At 49.8% G+C, this 15,128-nt stretch overlaps 1 protein-coding gene across 10 annotated transcripts in view; it reads right to left on the reverse strand.

The window, feature by feature from the left end:
* Positions 1-5,659: 5,659 nt before the first annotated feature.
* The window catches only part of FHAD1 (forkhead associated phosphopeptide binding domain 1), a 122,992-nt gene continuing 113,523 nt past the window's right edge, over positions 5,660-15,128 (reverse strand). For 5 of the 10 annotated variants that reach the window (XM_072751137.1, XM_072751131.1, XM_072751129.1 and 2 more), the window contains 3 exons: positions 12,872-12,952; positions 10,341-10,394; positions 5,962-6,209 (listed from right to left, as the gene is read on the reverse strand). In XM_072751137.1, coding sequence (XP_072607238.1) covers positions 6,093-6,209; positions 10,341-10,394; positions 12,872-12,952 — 252 coding nt within the window. In that variant the 3' untranslated portion in view covers positions 5,962-6,092. Of the gene's footprint in view, positions 6,210-10,340; positions 10,395-12,871; positions 12,953-15,128 lie in introns of all 10 variants that reach the window. The other 5 variants (XM_072751135.1, XM_072751134.1, XM_072751132.1 and 2 more) reach the window with 3 other exon arrangements.

Genomic DNA, 15,128 nt, shown 5'->3' on the forward strand with positions numbered 1-15,128 from the left:
CTGAATGAATGAAGACCGGTTGTCTAACTATAAAAATGATTTTTCGGTCAGAGAAATCAAGAAAACAACACCGTTTATAATCACACCAAAAATAATAAAATGTCCCGGAATATACTTAGCCAAAGAAGTGAAAGACCTATATTCTGAAAATTATAAAACATTGAAGAAGGAAAATGAAGATGACACAGACAAATGGAGAGACATTCCAGGCTCACAGACTGGAAGAACAAATTTTGTCAAAATGTCCATGTTACCCCAAACGATCTACAGATTCAATGCAACGCCTATCATAATGCCAATGGCATTTTCCACAAAACTAGAATAATACTAAAATTTCATGGAAAATTTTCAAAAGATCCTGAAAAGCCAAGGCAATATTGGGAGAGAAAAACAAGGCTGGAGGTAACACAATCCCAGATTTCACTCTACATTACAAAGCTGTAGTAATCAAAACAGTACGGTACGAAAACAGATCAAAAGAACAGAATAGAGAGCCCAGAAATAAACCCATGGTTTTAGGGTCAATTAATCCATGACAAAGGAGGCAAGACTATCCAGTGGGAAAAAGACAGTGTTTCCAACAAATGGTGTTAGAGAAACTGGACAGCTCCATGCAAAAGAAAGAAACTGGACCACCTTTTAACACCCTACGCAAAAAATAAACTCAAAGTGGATTAAAGAGCTAAATGTGAGACCTGAAACCATAAAAATCCCAGAAGAGAGCACAGGCAGTAATTTCTCTGACATCTGCCATAGCAACATCTTTCTAGATACATCTCCCGAGGCAAGGACACAAAGGCAAAAGTAAATTATGGGACTACATAAAAAGAAAGAGCTTCCGCACAGTGGAGGAAACAATCAACCAAACAAAAAGGTCACCTACCTGAATGGGAGAAGATATTCACAAATGACACACCTTTAAAGGGTTAGTATTCAAAATAAATAAATAAAGGGTTAGTATTCAAAATACATAAAGAACTTATGCAACTCAACACCAATAAATAAATAAATAAATAAATAAATAAATAAATAAATAAACAAACAAACAATCCAATTAAAAAATGCTGAGGACCTGAATAGACATTTTTCCAAAGAAGACATCCAGATGGCCAGCAGACACATGAAAAGATGCGCAACATCACTCATCCTCGGGGAGATGCAAATCAAAACCCAGATGAGACGTCACTTGACACCTGTTAGAATGGCTAACATCGAAAAGACAAGAAATGACAAGTATTGGCGAGGAGGAAAAGGAACCTCGGTACGCTGTGGGTGGGAATGCGAACTGCTGCAGCCACTGTGGAAAACAGGGTGGAGGTTCTGCAAACACTTAAAAATAGAAACACCGCATTACCCAAAAATTCCACTGCTGAATATTTACCCAAAGAAAACAAAAACACTAATTCAAAAAGATATTAGTACCCCTATGTTCCCTGCAGGGTTATTTACGATAGCCAAGACGGAGAAGCAACCTAAGTGTCCACCGGTAGATGAGTGGATGAGGAAGGTGTGGCATGTAAATACACACCGGAATATTAGGCGGCCACCAAAAGGATGAGATCGTGGCATTTGACACAAGATGATAGACCTAGAGGGTGTTATGCTAAGTGAAACAAGTCAGACCAAGACAGAGAAAAACCATACAGTTTCACTCACAAGCAAAATCCAAAACCAAACAAACGAACAGACAGACAAAAAGCAGAATCAGATCTATAAGGTGGGGGAGGGGACGTGGCATTCCCAGGCTTCCAGTTAGGGACTGAATACGTCATGGGAATACAGTCGGTGGTTTTGTGATAGTGATGTACGGGGACAGATGGCAGCTGCACTTCCAGCAAACACAGCATAATGTATGGGCTTGTCCCATCACCCTGTTGTACACCTGATACTGGTGTAACATTACGTGCCAACTTACTGAAAAATAAGTGATTTATCGGTCAAAGGGCACCTCTGATTTCTATGATGATCAGACCAGAGTCAGCTGGAAGATACGATTGCTGCCTCCAGCGTCTTAGGGTTTTAGGAAAGAAAGCAACATGCTACAGAGGAGAGGGGACTCCGGACAGAGGGCCCGCGAATGCTTCCCTCCACGGGCCGCAGGCCGAGGCCCACGGGTTCCTGAGGGCACAAGACGTTTAGAAACAAAAGCGGGCACGGAGGGTCACGGATTGGGCCCGGATAACGGGAGGCCGGGCACACGGACGCAGGCGGCACGTCCTAATGGAAACGAGGCCAAGTCTGCCTTCCCCCGGCACCCCACCTGCTTCGGGGGGGGGCCTCTGCGCGGAGAGGAGTGCACCAGCAGTAGCAGGGTTGGGGGGTTCCTCTCAACGTTATCTCATCACTAGTGCAGTGCTCTCGTTCCTAAGACCCGGAAAAATTGGAAGCCACTCCAGCTTACAGGAGCACACTTTGGAACGCAGATCTGGAAGCTATTTTTTTCTGCAGACACTCATGACTCTGGTTTTCACAGCAGCAGGCACGGGCGGCTCCGCCAAGCTGCTAGAGAAGGGCATCTTATCTGCAAAGTCACGAATCCGAGAATCCAAACAGGCTACCGTTGGCAAGGGTGGAAGGCACTTGTTTGTCTTCGCTTCTCGGGGCATCAGAAGATCGGGAGGCTTTGGGGACTGCAGGTACCTCCTTGTACCTTGACCCCAACCCAGGGAAAGGTTGCGGGCAGCTTCTCAGAGCTACTAGCGGAGGCAGTGTCTTAATAAAGGCCCTTTTGGTTGCAAATAATAGGAAGTCAAACTAGTGGAAGCAAAAAAGGGGGGCATCTCTGGGGGAGAAAAGCCAGTTCCTGACTGTCCTGGCTCTTCAGCTTGGCTTATCCTTTGATTCTTTATGTTTTCTATTTCCTTTCAATAAACTCCCTTTCTGCTGAAGCGAGCCACGGGAGGTTTCTGTTGTTTGCAACTGAGGAATCTTGAGTGATACAAAGGGTCCTAGTGGAACCCAAGGGTGGGCACTGAAACCGGCTCTCCCAAAAAAAGGAACCAGGAGCCAGAAAGTCTCCAGGAGTCAAAGTAATCAATCTGTGTCACTTGGAATGCCCTCTGCTTCAAATAACAGAAAGCTGACCGTGGGTAGATTGTAAAAATTTGGAGTTCTTCCCAAAATGATTCTGGCCATGTGACTCGCTTTGTTTGACGGGATATTAACAAATACAAGGCAGAGAGATTCAGGAAGTATTTGTGCTTTTTGGGGCTTCTTCTCTTCTGCTGCTCTTAGGAACCCATGCCCACCACCCCTGAAAGAGCCTGGTCCCGCTTGCTTGGTGATGGGAGACCGTGCCTTGCCGAGACAAACTGTCCCACCTGAGCCTCTCTAGACCAGAATTTCTCATTTTTGGTATTACTGACATTTTGGATCCCATAAGTTTTGTTGTGGGGAGCCTGTTCTGTGCACTCTAGCATCTTTGGCCTCTACCAACTAGGGGATTGGAGACCCCCGCCTCACCCTCCAAGTTGTGACAACAACACTGTGGTCAGACATTGCCAAAGGTCACCTGGGAGGCATGGCTGCCCCTGGTTGAGAACCACCGCCTTGACCCAACTTGCCTACCAATGACTGGGCATGTAACTGAGGCCACCCTAAGCCAACCAGCCCCAGCCAAGCCAGCCCAGACTGGTACGAGGGTCATGGAATCATGGCTTGACCCATGAAGTCATGAGAAATAATAACTATTTCCATCACTAAGTTTTAGGTGCTTTGTTCCATAGCACAAACAGGTATACCTGGCTACAGTAGCTTCAACAGGGATCTTACACGGTAAGAGGTACAGAGGGAGGCAGTTCAGAGCTCAGGGATGCTGCCAGGCACCTGCCAGGCCTTTCTTGTCCTGAGCCCCATCATCCTTGGCAAAATGCTTTCTTCTAGTGAAAACTTTCCTCCCCCTCCTCCTCCTTCTCCTCCTCTTCCTCCTCCTCCTCCTCCTCCTTCTTCTTGATTTTATTTGTTCATTTGAGAGAGTGTGTGAGCGGGGGGTGGGTGGGTAGGGGAGCTGGGGGAAGGAAAGAGAGTGGGAGAGAATCTCAAGTGGACTCTGCCGAGCATGGAGCCTGAATTCAGGACCCTGAGATCATGACCTGAGCTGAAACCAAGAGTCCAGCGCTTAACGGACTGAGCCATCCAGGTGCTCCAACACTTGCCTTCTGTTACAGGTCAGCCCTACCAAGGGCCTTCACTTACACATCATTGGCCCAAACTGAACAACATGGCCAAGTCTAGCTGCAGGGGAGGCCAGGCAATCAAGGCGTTTAGGCTTCAGCCCATACAGCAGAGGAAGGTGATGAATAAGGGGCTTGTAGTGACCACTGCACCATCAGTCTGGGAGTCCTGGTCTCCCGTCTTTCCTGTGCATCTACCTCCCCCCCACCGCCCTTTCTGAAGACTGGCTTTTGTTTCTCCAAGCGCACGTGGGGGAAATGGCCACCTCAGCCCTGGAGCTGCATCAAGACTCTCAGCTCCAGCACCACGAACGACCTGGATGGTATCCCAGGGGCCAGGTTTCAGACGCCAAGGCCAAAGACACTATTAGTCGGGCTTGAGTTAGGAGAGGAAGCTGGTTGGCCTGTTTTGGGTTGGGTGTACTGCTCAGCCTATCGGGTGTGGCCAAGACAACGTACCAGGTGGGGCAAACCTGACTGGTGGAGGGGGGAAGGGGGCGAGGCTGAGGAGACCCCCTCCAAATAAATGATCCATGCGTAGTCGGAGGAGTGGAGAAGAGACATGGCCATCACGGGTTGTAATGTTGGTAGGATAAAAGTTGACATGTCCTTAGAAGACAGAAAATACAGTGGAGTCATACAGGTATTGTATTTGGCTTCTGCAAATGCAAATATACATGTTCAACCAACAAGAAACATCTTTTTCCAAGCACGAGCCAGTTCCTCGAATGGCTGCCTAAGTGATCTTTTCTGGAGCTGGAGAAAAACTTGCTGTTTTGGACTTTGGGGCTATGCTACAGTGGAGGTAACACCATGTTCTTTATGGAAAATTTCCAGGGTTTTCAAAAGTATTTTTAAGGTCAGGTAATGGCTCACTTTTCCGACTTTAGATCCTGGCCCTCTGTAAGAGGTACCCTCAGCGGAATATCACGCAAAGAACTTTTCCTGTTTCCTTCTAGTCTTAATCAGTATAAAGAATCCGTTTGGTTTTAAAATAGCAAAATATTTTTATTGTGGCTTTTTAGAAATAAAAAAGATGATATTCACGACGGCTGGCTCTTCCTCCCATTGTGTTCGGCTGTCCTGGCCACACCAGAAAGGCAGCGGGCGGACAGGTGGATGGAGAGAGGACAGGACATGGGAGCAAGAAGAAGGAGGGTCTCTACATACCCCGTGATAGAGGGGTATGTCCACCTGGGCAGCATGTGGGTACTTGGGTCTGTCCTCTGGGACTGGCGTTTGACTCCCTGGTGCAGCAGAACGGGCAGGATGGGATGGGAGTCAGAAACCGGGTTCCAGGCCCAACTTTTGGATTTACTAGCTGCACGATTTTAGTCAAGGCAGTTTAACCTTTCTGGGCCTTGTCTTTTTCATCTGTGAAATGGGGATCATTATACAGTTTACCTCCCAGGGTTTGGGTGAGGATTAGGTGAGAAGCATTTTGAAAACTGCGGAGTGCCACATAAATGTCAGTGTCACAGAAGCGATAAGACGACTCGGCATGTTAAATTTATTATAATAAACTTAGATATAAATGTACTCGACCACGGCCAGCCAGGGTTGCCATTCTGTCCTGTGGCCCCAGTCCACGCGTTGCGTCTTGCCAGCTGTGGGGGTGGATGTGTGGGTGCCTCACAACTCAGATATGGAGTCACATCATTGTATCTACCAGACTTGGGAGTCTGGGCTTCAAACTCACATTCTTCCTACGCCTGAGGATGTGTACGTTCCTAAGTATTTTTCGAAAGAACCCCGGCCCCTGCATGCTCCAAAATACAGCACGGTGCAAACACCAGTCTAGGAAGCAACATACTAGGGTAACAACCTTTAAAGTCCTATACAAGTGTCTGAGTATTTGACACAGAAGAGTCACACACATGACTCACGGAGGATCACGCAAGGCCCGACGGGATGACATTTCTAGTTCTTGTCGCCAGGCTTAGAAAACAGAAGGCTCTGGCTGGATTTGCTGGATGTGTCTCTCTTCAGCGTCTCCCTTTCTTGGTCCATCTTTGGGGTGGCTTTTCTGGCTCCAACCTTCAATGAGCAAGAGAAACAAATGCACAAACTCTGTAATTGTGGCAAGATCCCAAAATATTCCACTCAAATGATTTTTTTTTTACTCAAAATAAAATTTTTTTTCTGTAAAAAATTATATATATGTATATAATTATAGAGAGGGAGGAGGAGGGAGGGAGAGAGAGAGAGATGCGTAGAAAGCAGCTAAAATGATCCACAATTATCATACTACCCAAAGGTAAGCATTATGACTGTTTTGGTGAACACCCTTCCAGATACACAAATAACATTTTCCCTTTTTACATTTTTGTGCTTTTGAAACTAGGAGTTTCTCATGATGGGCACATTTATTATGATGGAGTTCCTTTCTCCTGGAAAGCTCTTACAGGACGGCTTGTGTCTTAAGTCTCTGATGTTGGCCTTTTCTGAGCGCTGCCCCTCCTAATCTGGCCTCCCCGTGTGTAACACTATCCCTGGTCACAGCTGATTGGGTACTTGGCTCGGGCTGTGCTTTTCAGATGATCACGCCCAGGATTTGGGGTTACGGGCTCTGAGATGCTACTCACTTCCTGGGCCGTCCTTAATTTTATTTATTTATCATTTTTTAAAAGATTTTATTTATTTATTTGACACACACACAGATAGCCCAAGTGGTGGTGGTGGTGGGGGGAGGGGGAAACAGGCTCCCTGCTGAGCAGGGAGCTTGACTTGGGGCTCAATTCCAGGACCCTGAGATCATGACCTGAGCTGAAGGCAGATGCTTATCCGACTGAGCCCTTGGGCTGATCCCTTAAACCAGAGTGAGGTCATCTCTTCCAGTCGCATAACTGGAGAAAGAAGAGAGGAGCAGGTGCAGGGAGACAGAGGGAAGGAATAGTGTGTGAGCACGCGTGTGTGTCAGGGAGATGACGCCTGGGACCTGGGGCCTACCAGTTCTCTTTTGAGGCCGGACCCTCTTTCAGCCCTCTGTTTTCATGACACACGCACGCCTGTACCCCCTATAAGAGCCCCCCATGCCTGTTTCTGAGCAGGTTTCCATTAGTTGCAGCCAAGAATCTCCCTCTCACACACTCTGTACTTGCTGTACGTGGGATCATAACTTGCAGCTTCTTTTTCCAACAGGCTCCAAATTCCAGCTCTATTCTGGCAAGGATTTGACTCCAACTGGAAGGTCGCATATCCCTGGGGCGGGGGTGGGGTGGGGTGGGGTGGGGTGGAGTGGGTGGAGAGGGCTCGGCCACTTACTACAGGGCTCTCAGTTTCCTCATCTGTCCAGGAGGGATTAGAATATATATCCTGACTTCTTCAGGGGCCGAGAGAAGATTCTGGGTGGATTTTAAAGGAAGAGACTGCTAGGACCATCTCTTGAGCTCTTTTCACCCAGGCAGTATAAAAATCACCTCCTGAGGCCCATGCCCGGGGCTGACAGGGGGCCTTGAGTGCGCTTTGAGACTGCATCCAAAATCATTTCAGGGTGAGGAGGGCTAGCTCCTCTCTACACGAGCCTACAGAGTAAATCTTGGTCCGAATGCCCAGGGAAAACAAAAACAAAAACAAAAACAAAAACAAAACCCCAAAACAACAACAACAACAACTAACAACAAAAAACCAGACAGCAAATGTCAAAAAACCTCTCCCAAACCACCTTTCCTTTATATCCTTTTTTGTTTGATTTTCCATAAAATTGCTGGTTGTGGATGGTCCCCAAATACCAGTGTCCTGACCCCATGTGAAGTCGGCTATTTAGAGTTGGAGTCAGGGAATTTGTTACAAATAAAGGGTGCCCAGTGCCAGCACCCTCAGCTCCCAGGTCCGCCAGGAGCTTGGTGTGGGAAGCGCACCAGAGCAAGCAAGCTGTGCTCCGCTTTAGAGTGACAGGGTTGTGGGGTAGCAGAGGGCAGGAGGGTGAGCGGGGAAGAGGAGGACGCTGAGGCACGTGGCGGGGAGGGCTGGGGAGTCGTGCAGCCCCCCTCCGAGCAGTGACCGAGCAGGGACCCAGCAGGGACCGCAGGTGAGCGCCCTGCCTGAGGCTTGCCTGTCAGGGAACCACAGGCCTCACCCTTGGAATGAAAGGGCGGGAATAGAAGCTGGGCCTTGAAAGGGAGCCGCCCAGCTGGAAATGAACTCAGGACACACGAGTGGCTGCTTCGGGCCACTGCAAACATCTAGAAAGACCCCTTCGCTCCCACCGGGCCTCGGCGCTCTGTTTCAGCGGCTCCTCTTGGGGAGGCCTCTCCTGGCCTTTGTGAGTGAGGCCTTGTGAAATACGCTCCTGAACTCGGGCATCTGACCTTTGTTCCCAAAACAGGGTGTGCAAGGTAACTATTTAATCAGTACTGTATTTACAGGAAGGGGAAAAAAAAAAAAAGCAAAAAGCCCAAGAACAGAAGCTGGAAAGGCAGGGGAGTTTGTGCGTGTCTCCTGGGATTGAACCCTGTGCTGTTCACCCTTCTCATGACTCTCAGGAGTCTCCTAGTTGCCCCCCCACCCCTGAAATCTTTATATGATAGCCCTGTGTATACATACATGTGCATGCTTCCTACGCCTAAAAAATAATTTGCGCCGTCTCAGGGGTGATCTGAGGATTCCTGATTGAACCCCAGCCCCCGGACAGTACCTGCCATGTCGCAGGGTCTCAGTAAATAGTCCTGGGACTCCTGGGACACTATCTTTCTGTTCACTCTTGCGTCCCCCACCCCCACCCACCCCCAGGGTGGCACGTGGCCTAGGCCAGGTAGTCAATAAATACTTGTTAACTAGGAGATTTTCCTCTTTAGCCTGCAACCCCCAACAACTACAGATGCCTCTTAGCTGCAATGGCAATCAATACACCATCACCGAACCGCACAAGGAAGGACAGGAAACAAACCCAGAGGCCCTCCGAAAGGGAGGTGGAGGCTCTTTTATGAGTGGGCAAGGGTGCAAAAGCAGATTTTCCGTGTCCCGTTTTCCTCAAGGTGGCCTTGGTGACTGCCCCCTCTCCAAGGACTCAAGGCACGCTGTAGAGCCAGGGGATGCCCATGCTGCACTGTGTAAGGACGGTGGAGGAGGAGACCTTTCTGTGCCAAGGAGATCCTAGACACCCAAGCCCTAGGCTCGGGCTGGGGGCATGGCAAGCTCACCGTCTGCCACATCCTGCTCTGCCCACGGGCGGCCGAGCTCGGGGGAGCTGTGCAGCTCTGAGAAGCAGCGTGCCCAAAACGTCTAGGGCCCAGCTGGCGTCTCCTCTGTCATCTTCCAGCCCCAGGTGGTCCTCGGCTGAAAGCCCCCTGCAGGGCGGTTCCTGCCCTCTGCTGGCTCCACCCTACATATGGGTGTGTGAGTGACAAACCCCCCACCCGCTCCCACTCGGCTCGGCAGGTCTCAGAGCTCAGGGGAGCCCTCAGGACACTCTACGCTCTTCACATCCCGCGCTGAGTAGTAACCACCTTCCAGACCCAGAAGGGTGTTGGTTGAGAAGAGGCTTCTATTCTCCCAACGTGTCCCTTGGCTAGAATCTCTGTGGTTTTTACTAATGACAATTCTGTTGTCTCAGAATTACTGTGGCCTCTTTAATAAACCTCGAATGTGGCTCCTGTGTCTTATTCCACCGCAGCGTGTTCAGCTTTCAAGCTTCCTGGGAGCTCACCTCTACTTCCTGCAACGTGGGAATGTGCGTGGGTCCATTCCAGTTGCAGGGCTGAACTGTGAATGGCAGCGTTTCAACATGTTTAAAATTTCAGAGTCTTGATTCTCAACTCTCAAAGGAAAAAAAGAGTGTTCTAGAGGATGCTTCCTTGAAATACTTGAGGAAAGTCACCCGGGACGTACCAGGTTGATTTATGATCCGGAGGCTGATTCCCTAAAGGAGGGGCCGCAGTGCTCACCTGGCGTCCAGGTCTCAGTGAGTTCCTGAGCTCCTATTGAGCTGTGTGGCTCTGGACCAATAACTTTAAAGTCTCTGCACTTCAGACACCTCATCCGATAACGGAGATAGGAGAACAATACGTACCCCCAGGGTTACGAAGGTCGAACGAGACATAATGCCTGTCGAGTGCGTAGCTCTGTGCCTGGCACATACTAAATGCTCAGGACGTCACGGATGGGGTATTATTGTCAACCTGGGTTTCCTGCTGACGTCCTACTGTTTTCTTTCTCCTTCTAGCTCACCTGGAAACTTGAATTCTGCATCTTTTTCTTCACCGTCTCTACAAACATTCGTCTCTTGAATACAGAAAGAATACGGACAAAATTTAGCTTTTGCCCTTATTTCCCTTTTACATCAAAGAGAAGTGTTTTTTTTCCCCCCTCAACTTTCAGATGTTACCCATTTGGACGAAATGCTGGGTCTTCCTAGGGATGGGGGCTGAGCAGGTGCGTCTGCAGGAGGGGGCATGGCTCTCAGGCTCTGCTACAGTGGCCTGCTGGGCTCCTTGGGGGATCTCTGTTCTGGATTCCAGAGGAATCTGAGAGGAGGAGAGCCCTGTCAAGCGAGGGCCCTTGGAGGAATATCGCAGCCTTCTGGAGGACAGATCAGCCTTGGGTGGAAGTGGACCCTCCCACACCGATGGAAGAAGCTGAAGACATGGGTTTCTACTGAGGCATCTCAGCAGCCCGGGGCATGATGGGAGCCACAGTGGCTAACCTCCCTGTCCGGGACTGCAGGAGCACCTGCTCGGGAGCCAGCCTCATGGCAAATCTGGAGCTGGCCCTTCCCCTGGGGTTTGACGGCTGCTGCTGACCCTGGTCTGCTCGAGACCCTGCACCTCTGGGATCTCCTAGATGCTGGGGACACAACAGTGAGAGCAGGCTGGGGACGGAGCAGGGGTGTTGGGAAGGGGGTGTGCCTCGGACAGTCCTCAGCATCTGCTGGAGGCACCAGTCAGGCGCCTATAGGGGCTGAGGAAGTGGAAGTAGGTGGAGCGAGCTGGGTGGGGAAGGCGGCAAACCCACAAGCCCAGTGCCTTGCTAGGGGGCCTGGAAGATGGTAGCTGTGGTACCAAGGGGCTAGAACCGCCCCTCAGGGTGCCCAGAGACACCGGAAATCCTGAGTATTTTGTGAAAATGCCCTATTTGGGAATTACTTATCTCCCCCCCCCCCCAAAAGAAAGGAAAACCCATGGGCCAAATGAAACGCCTCCGTGGACTGCCGTTTTGTGTCATCTGCTTCAGAGCCTGCCCCTTGGCTTCCAGTTGGTGCTCAGTAAATGTCTGTTGGTGGGGTTGCCAGGTGAAAGACAGGATGTCCCATTAAATTTGATTTTCAGAGTGGAAAGAAATAATTTTTTGGTATAGGTATGTCTCATGCAATATTTGGGACATACTTACACTAAATAGCTATTTGTTGTTTATCTGAAATTCAAGTTTAACCGGGCATCCTGTTTTGTTTTCCTTGCCCTTAAATCTGGCAACTCTATTGGGTATTTGCAAAGCTCCCAGAGGAAGGGAGCAGGGCCATCTATTGGATAGGGGACGAGTACTTGTGAGTCTCTTCCCTTCCCACTAAAGGGTGCCACCTTGCCCTTAGAGCAACTGGTCGAAGAAGGCTTGGGGCCTGTATCAAACTGAGCTGACCTCCGGGCGTTTTTCATGGAGAAGGCCTTGGGCCCAGTTGAGAGGGGTTAAGCTTAGAAGACAGTCACCAACCAAATTCCCAGATAATTGTAAAGCAGCAGTTTTTAAACCAGCAATCTGCCTTCCTTCTTCTTTTTTTTTTTTACCGCACCCCCCCACCCCCAGCAGAATGCTTGAAGCAAAATCCCATGAGGAATTTGGCCTGTAAAACAGATAAAGGAGAACTTTGCTGGAAGGAACAAGGTGTGTGTGTACGTGCGTGGGGGTGGGGTGGGGTGGGGTGGGGATGTTGAGAGTCACACCCTTCCATGGCATCCAAGGGCTCCAGGGAACCCCAGTTTGAGCACTGCCCTAAAACCTCTTCCTTGGATTAAATCCAATCAGTGGACAGCAGCTGAGCACCAAAGGGTAGATCCTGGCCCCTGCGCCCCTGCTTTTACTGAACTTTCCTCAACTCCCTGGGCTGTAATGACAATAGTCTGTCTCCAGACCCGTCCTCAGACACGGCCCGGCCAACACTGCGCTGCTCTTCTTAGGGATGTTGTTCATTATACCACGCAGTGTCCTCTCTAGGGGGAAATCCAGCACGGTCTTTAAGAACACTTCCGAGCGTTGCATCCATCGGTAGCTCATGGACACTGTGACCTCTGGGTTTTCCAGATGCCACCGGCTGCCAGAAAGCCCTGTCAAGCGCGGCTCCCCGTTGCCAGGTAGGGAGAGCTGGCACCTTCCTCCTCACTCCTGGCTCCTTTTTGTGCCCACCCACTTATTGCACTCTTAGGGCAGGGGCTCGTGGGGGTCCCCACTCCTCTCTTCTTCTTTTCTCATGAACCGTCTCCAAGTCCGTAGATCACTTCATGCCTAGGGTGGTTGCTCAGCCCAAACTGCAGGGCACTTCCGAGTGCCTTACCTCCAGACAGTGCCCGGGACCCTGGCCTGTCACTTAGGTCATTTGCTCAGATGACAGGCAAGGGAGGGGCGGGGGCGGGGAGGGCAGGTGCGTGGAAGTGTGTGGATGCTCCCAGACCAGCACACCCACCGGCTTCACTCATAAAAAACAAAGAAACCCAAAAAACCAACTGTATCTACTTTGTGTCTGGCTGCGACACCAGGAAACCTCTCCATACCTGCCTCTCTTTTTCTTTGAAGGAACAGTTGCAAGGTGTTGATTCTTTTGAATTTCTCTGTTCGTGATCCTCTAAACGTTCCTGAGTGAAAATAGCAGGTGTGCAAGAGAGCGTTTAGTGTGTCCTGTCCCGTTCTGTCCTGGGACACCCCTCCGAGGTTTCTGGGAGACCCTGGGGCTCACTGGATCGGTGGGCAGAAGATGAAGGGTGGGGAGGGCCTTCATCTCCTATTCACCTGCTGCCCCGGCCCAACCACTTTTACCTTCTCCTCCTTGTGTGGGCCAGAGGGCGCCGCCCCCACGCCTACCCACCCGGTCTCATCCCACACACCATCTACCGATTTCTAGTTCTTGGTCAGAATCACGCCAGTGGCACTGAAGAAACCTCGATCTCGAGAATGCTGGGGCCCAAGAAAATTTTGGAAAATCGTGATTTAAATGAGATAGTGATGACATCGATGTCAGTGTAGGAGCTCGGATCCAGGGGTCCTGTGTGCTCAGGGGCTTGTGCCCGTGCCCTCCTCAAAGCAAACGCACTGGGTTAGGTGCCGCCTTTACTCTCATCTTAAAGATGAGGGACCTGAGCTAATTAAGCCCAGGGAAGGTCCAGCTGGGCTGACTCCACCCCACCTGGCAACCTGGTGGCCATGTCCCTGGCCGAGGTTTGGTTGGCAGGAGAACTAAGGGGCTTCCCCAGCAGCCAGCCCAGGCTCTTGAGCCTTTCTCCCACTTGAAACACTAAGTAAAGGTCCAGGAAGGGGGGCCGGGGGCTGCGTGCTTCCCAAAAGGCAACTTCTGTGCATTTAAAAATTTCCTATTGAAATTTCCAAAAAAAAAAAAAAGAAAGAAAGAAAATTCCAGCCTTAACCCATTCACAGACAGTAAGACAGTATCTGAGCTGCTCTTGGCCGCGGCCCTAGCTGCACTCGCCAGCCACAAAGGAGAGCTGCACAAAGAGCTGCGGGCCGCAGGCGCGGGAAGGCCGCTCGGGTTGGCGGCCTGTGTCAGCTGGCAGGAAGCTCTCTGGAAGAGATGCAGTTGTCCTTTCTCTCCCCTGCGGTGACCATCATGCTCTGCACCGGGCACTGCGGGCATTAGGTCATTTAGCCCTCCCGGGGCCCGCTGTTATCGTTTTTCGGTTGTTTTCGGGGAGGACCCTGAGACAGAGGGCCTGGGCCTCTTAGGGTCACTAGGGGCCAGAGGTGGGGCTTAAACCCTATTTGCTGGGCTCCAGAGGCAGCCTCTCAACTCTGAGGGACACAGCTGCCTTATCTAGCGTGGATGAGACTGAGCGTAGCCTGGGCCACTGTCATTGTCACCGTGTCACATGGAGAGCGCGCCAGACCCAGGGCATCCCAGACTCCAGAGCTGATGACCGCAAGGTTCTCTGTGAGTGCCCAGCCCTGAGGTTTTCTCTGCATTTTATATCAAGTCTCATTTTCACAGCCAAAGGTATGAGCGTGGAAGTAGGATTCCAGAAAGTTCTGCTTGGTGAAGAGATGTTCAAACATCAAACTAAAAACATCTTACTTTTAAACCCCTCCTCCCCCCCCCTTTTTTTCCTCCCCCCTTTTTTTGAGGAGAGTTCTGGTTCTGAAGCTCAAGGGGAATAATTTCATTAACTAGTGGTTCAACCACTCCTTCTCTATGAACGGGTGAAATTTTATACACGAGACTGGATACGTTAAGGGTCCTTGTGAAAATATTAGGCGTAAAAGTTAAAACCAAAAGGAATTCTATTTTCCTCGAGCTTCCATTTCTTTTTCTTTTCTTTTTTTTTCCTCGAGCTTCCATTTAAATAATGAATATAGTCCTTGGAAGGAACTGAGGCCAAGACAGGTGAATACAAGTTGCCTTTAGAATTTATGATTTTTTAAATTTTATTATTTATTTATTTATTTATTTATTTATATTTTATTTTATTTTTTTATAGAATTTATGTTTTTTTTTTTTAAACTTTAAAAATTTATGAGTTTTTATCTCCCGGCAAACAGGAATTTCTGACAACATATTAATAACAAACCTTATTAATAGCAAACCCAGGCCCTGGAGTGATGGTGAGTGGGGGGTGAGGTGGGGGGCTGCCTCCCAGAAAGGGAGGTGCCAAGAGCAACAGGTGTGAAGACGTGAACTTGAGTTGGGGAGGGCAGCAGGCCGGGGCTGGGGTGGGGGTGGGTGGTCCCGTTTCTGCTGCTGGGCAGCCAGGTGACGCTGCCCTCTGTCAGCCTCTCTGAATGGATGGACAGGCGCCAGCATTC

The sequence above is a fragment of the Vulpes vulpes genome, chromosome 2 (genome assembly GCF_048418805.1).
Source record: "Vulpes vulpes isolate BD-2025 chromosome 2, VulVul3, whole genome shotgun sequence".
NCBI lineage: Eukaryota > Metazoa > Chordata > Mammalia > Carnivora > Canidae > Vulpes > Vulpes vulpes.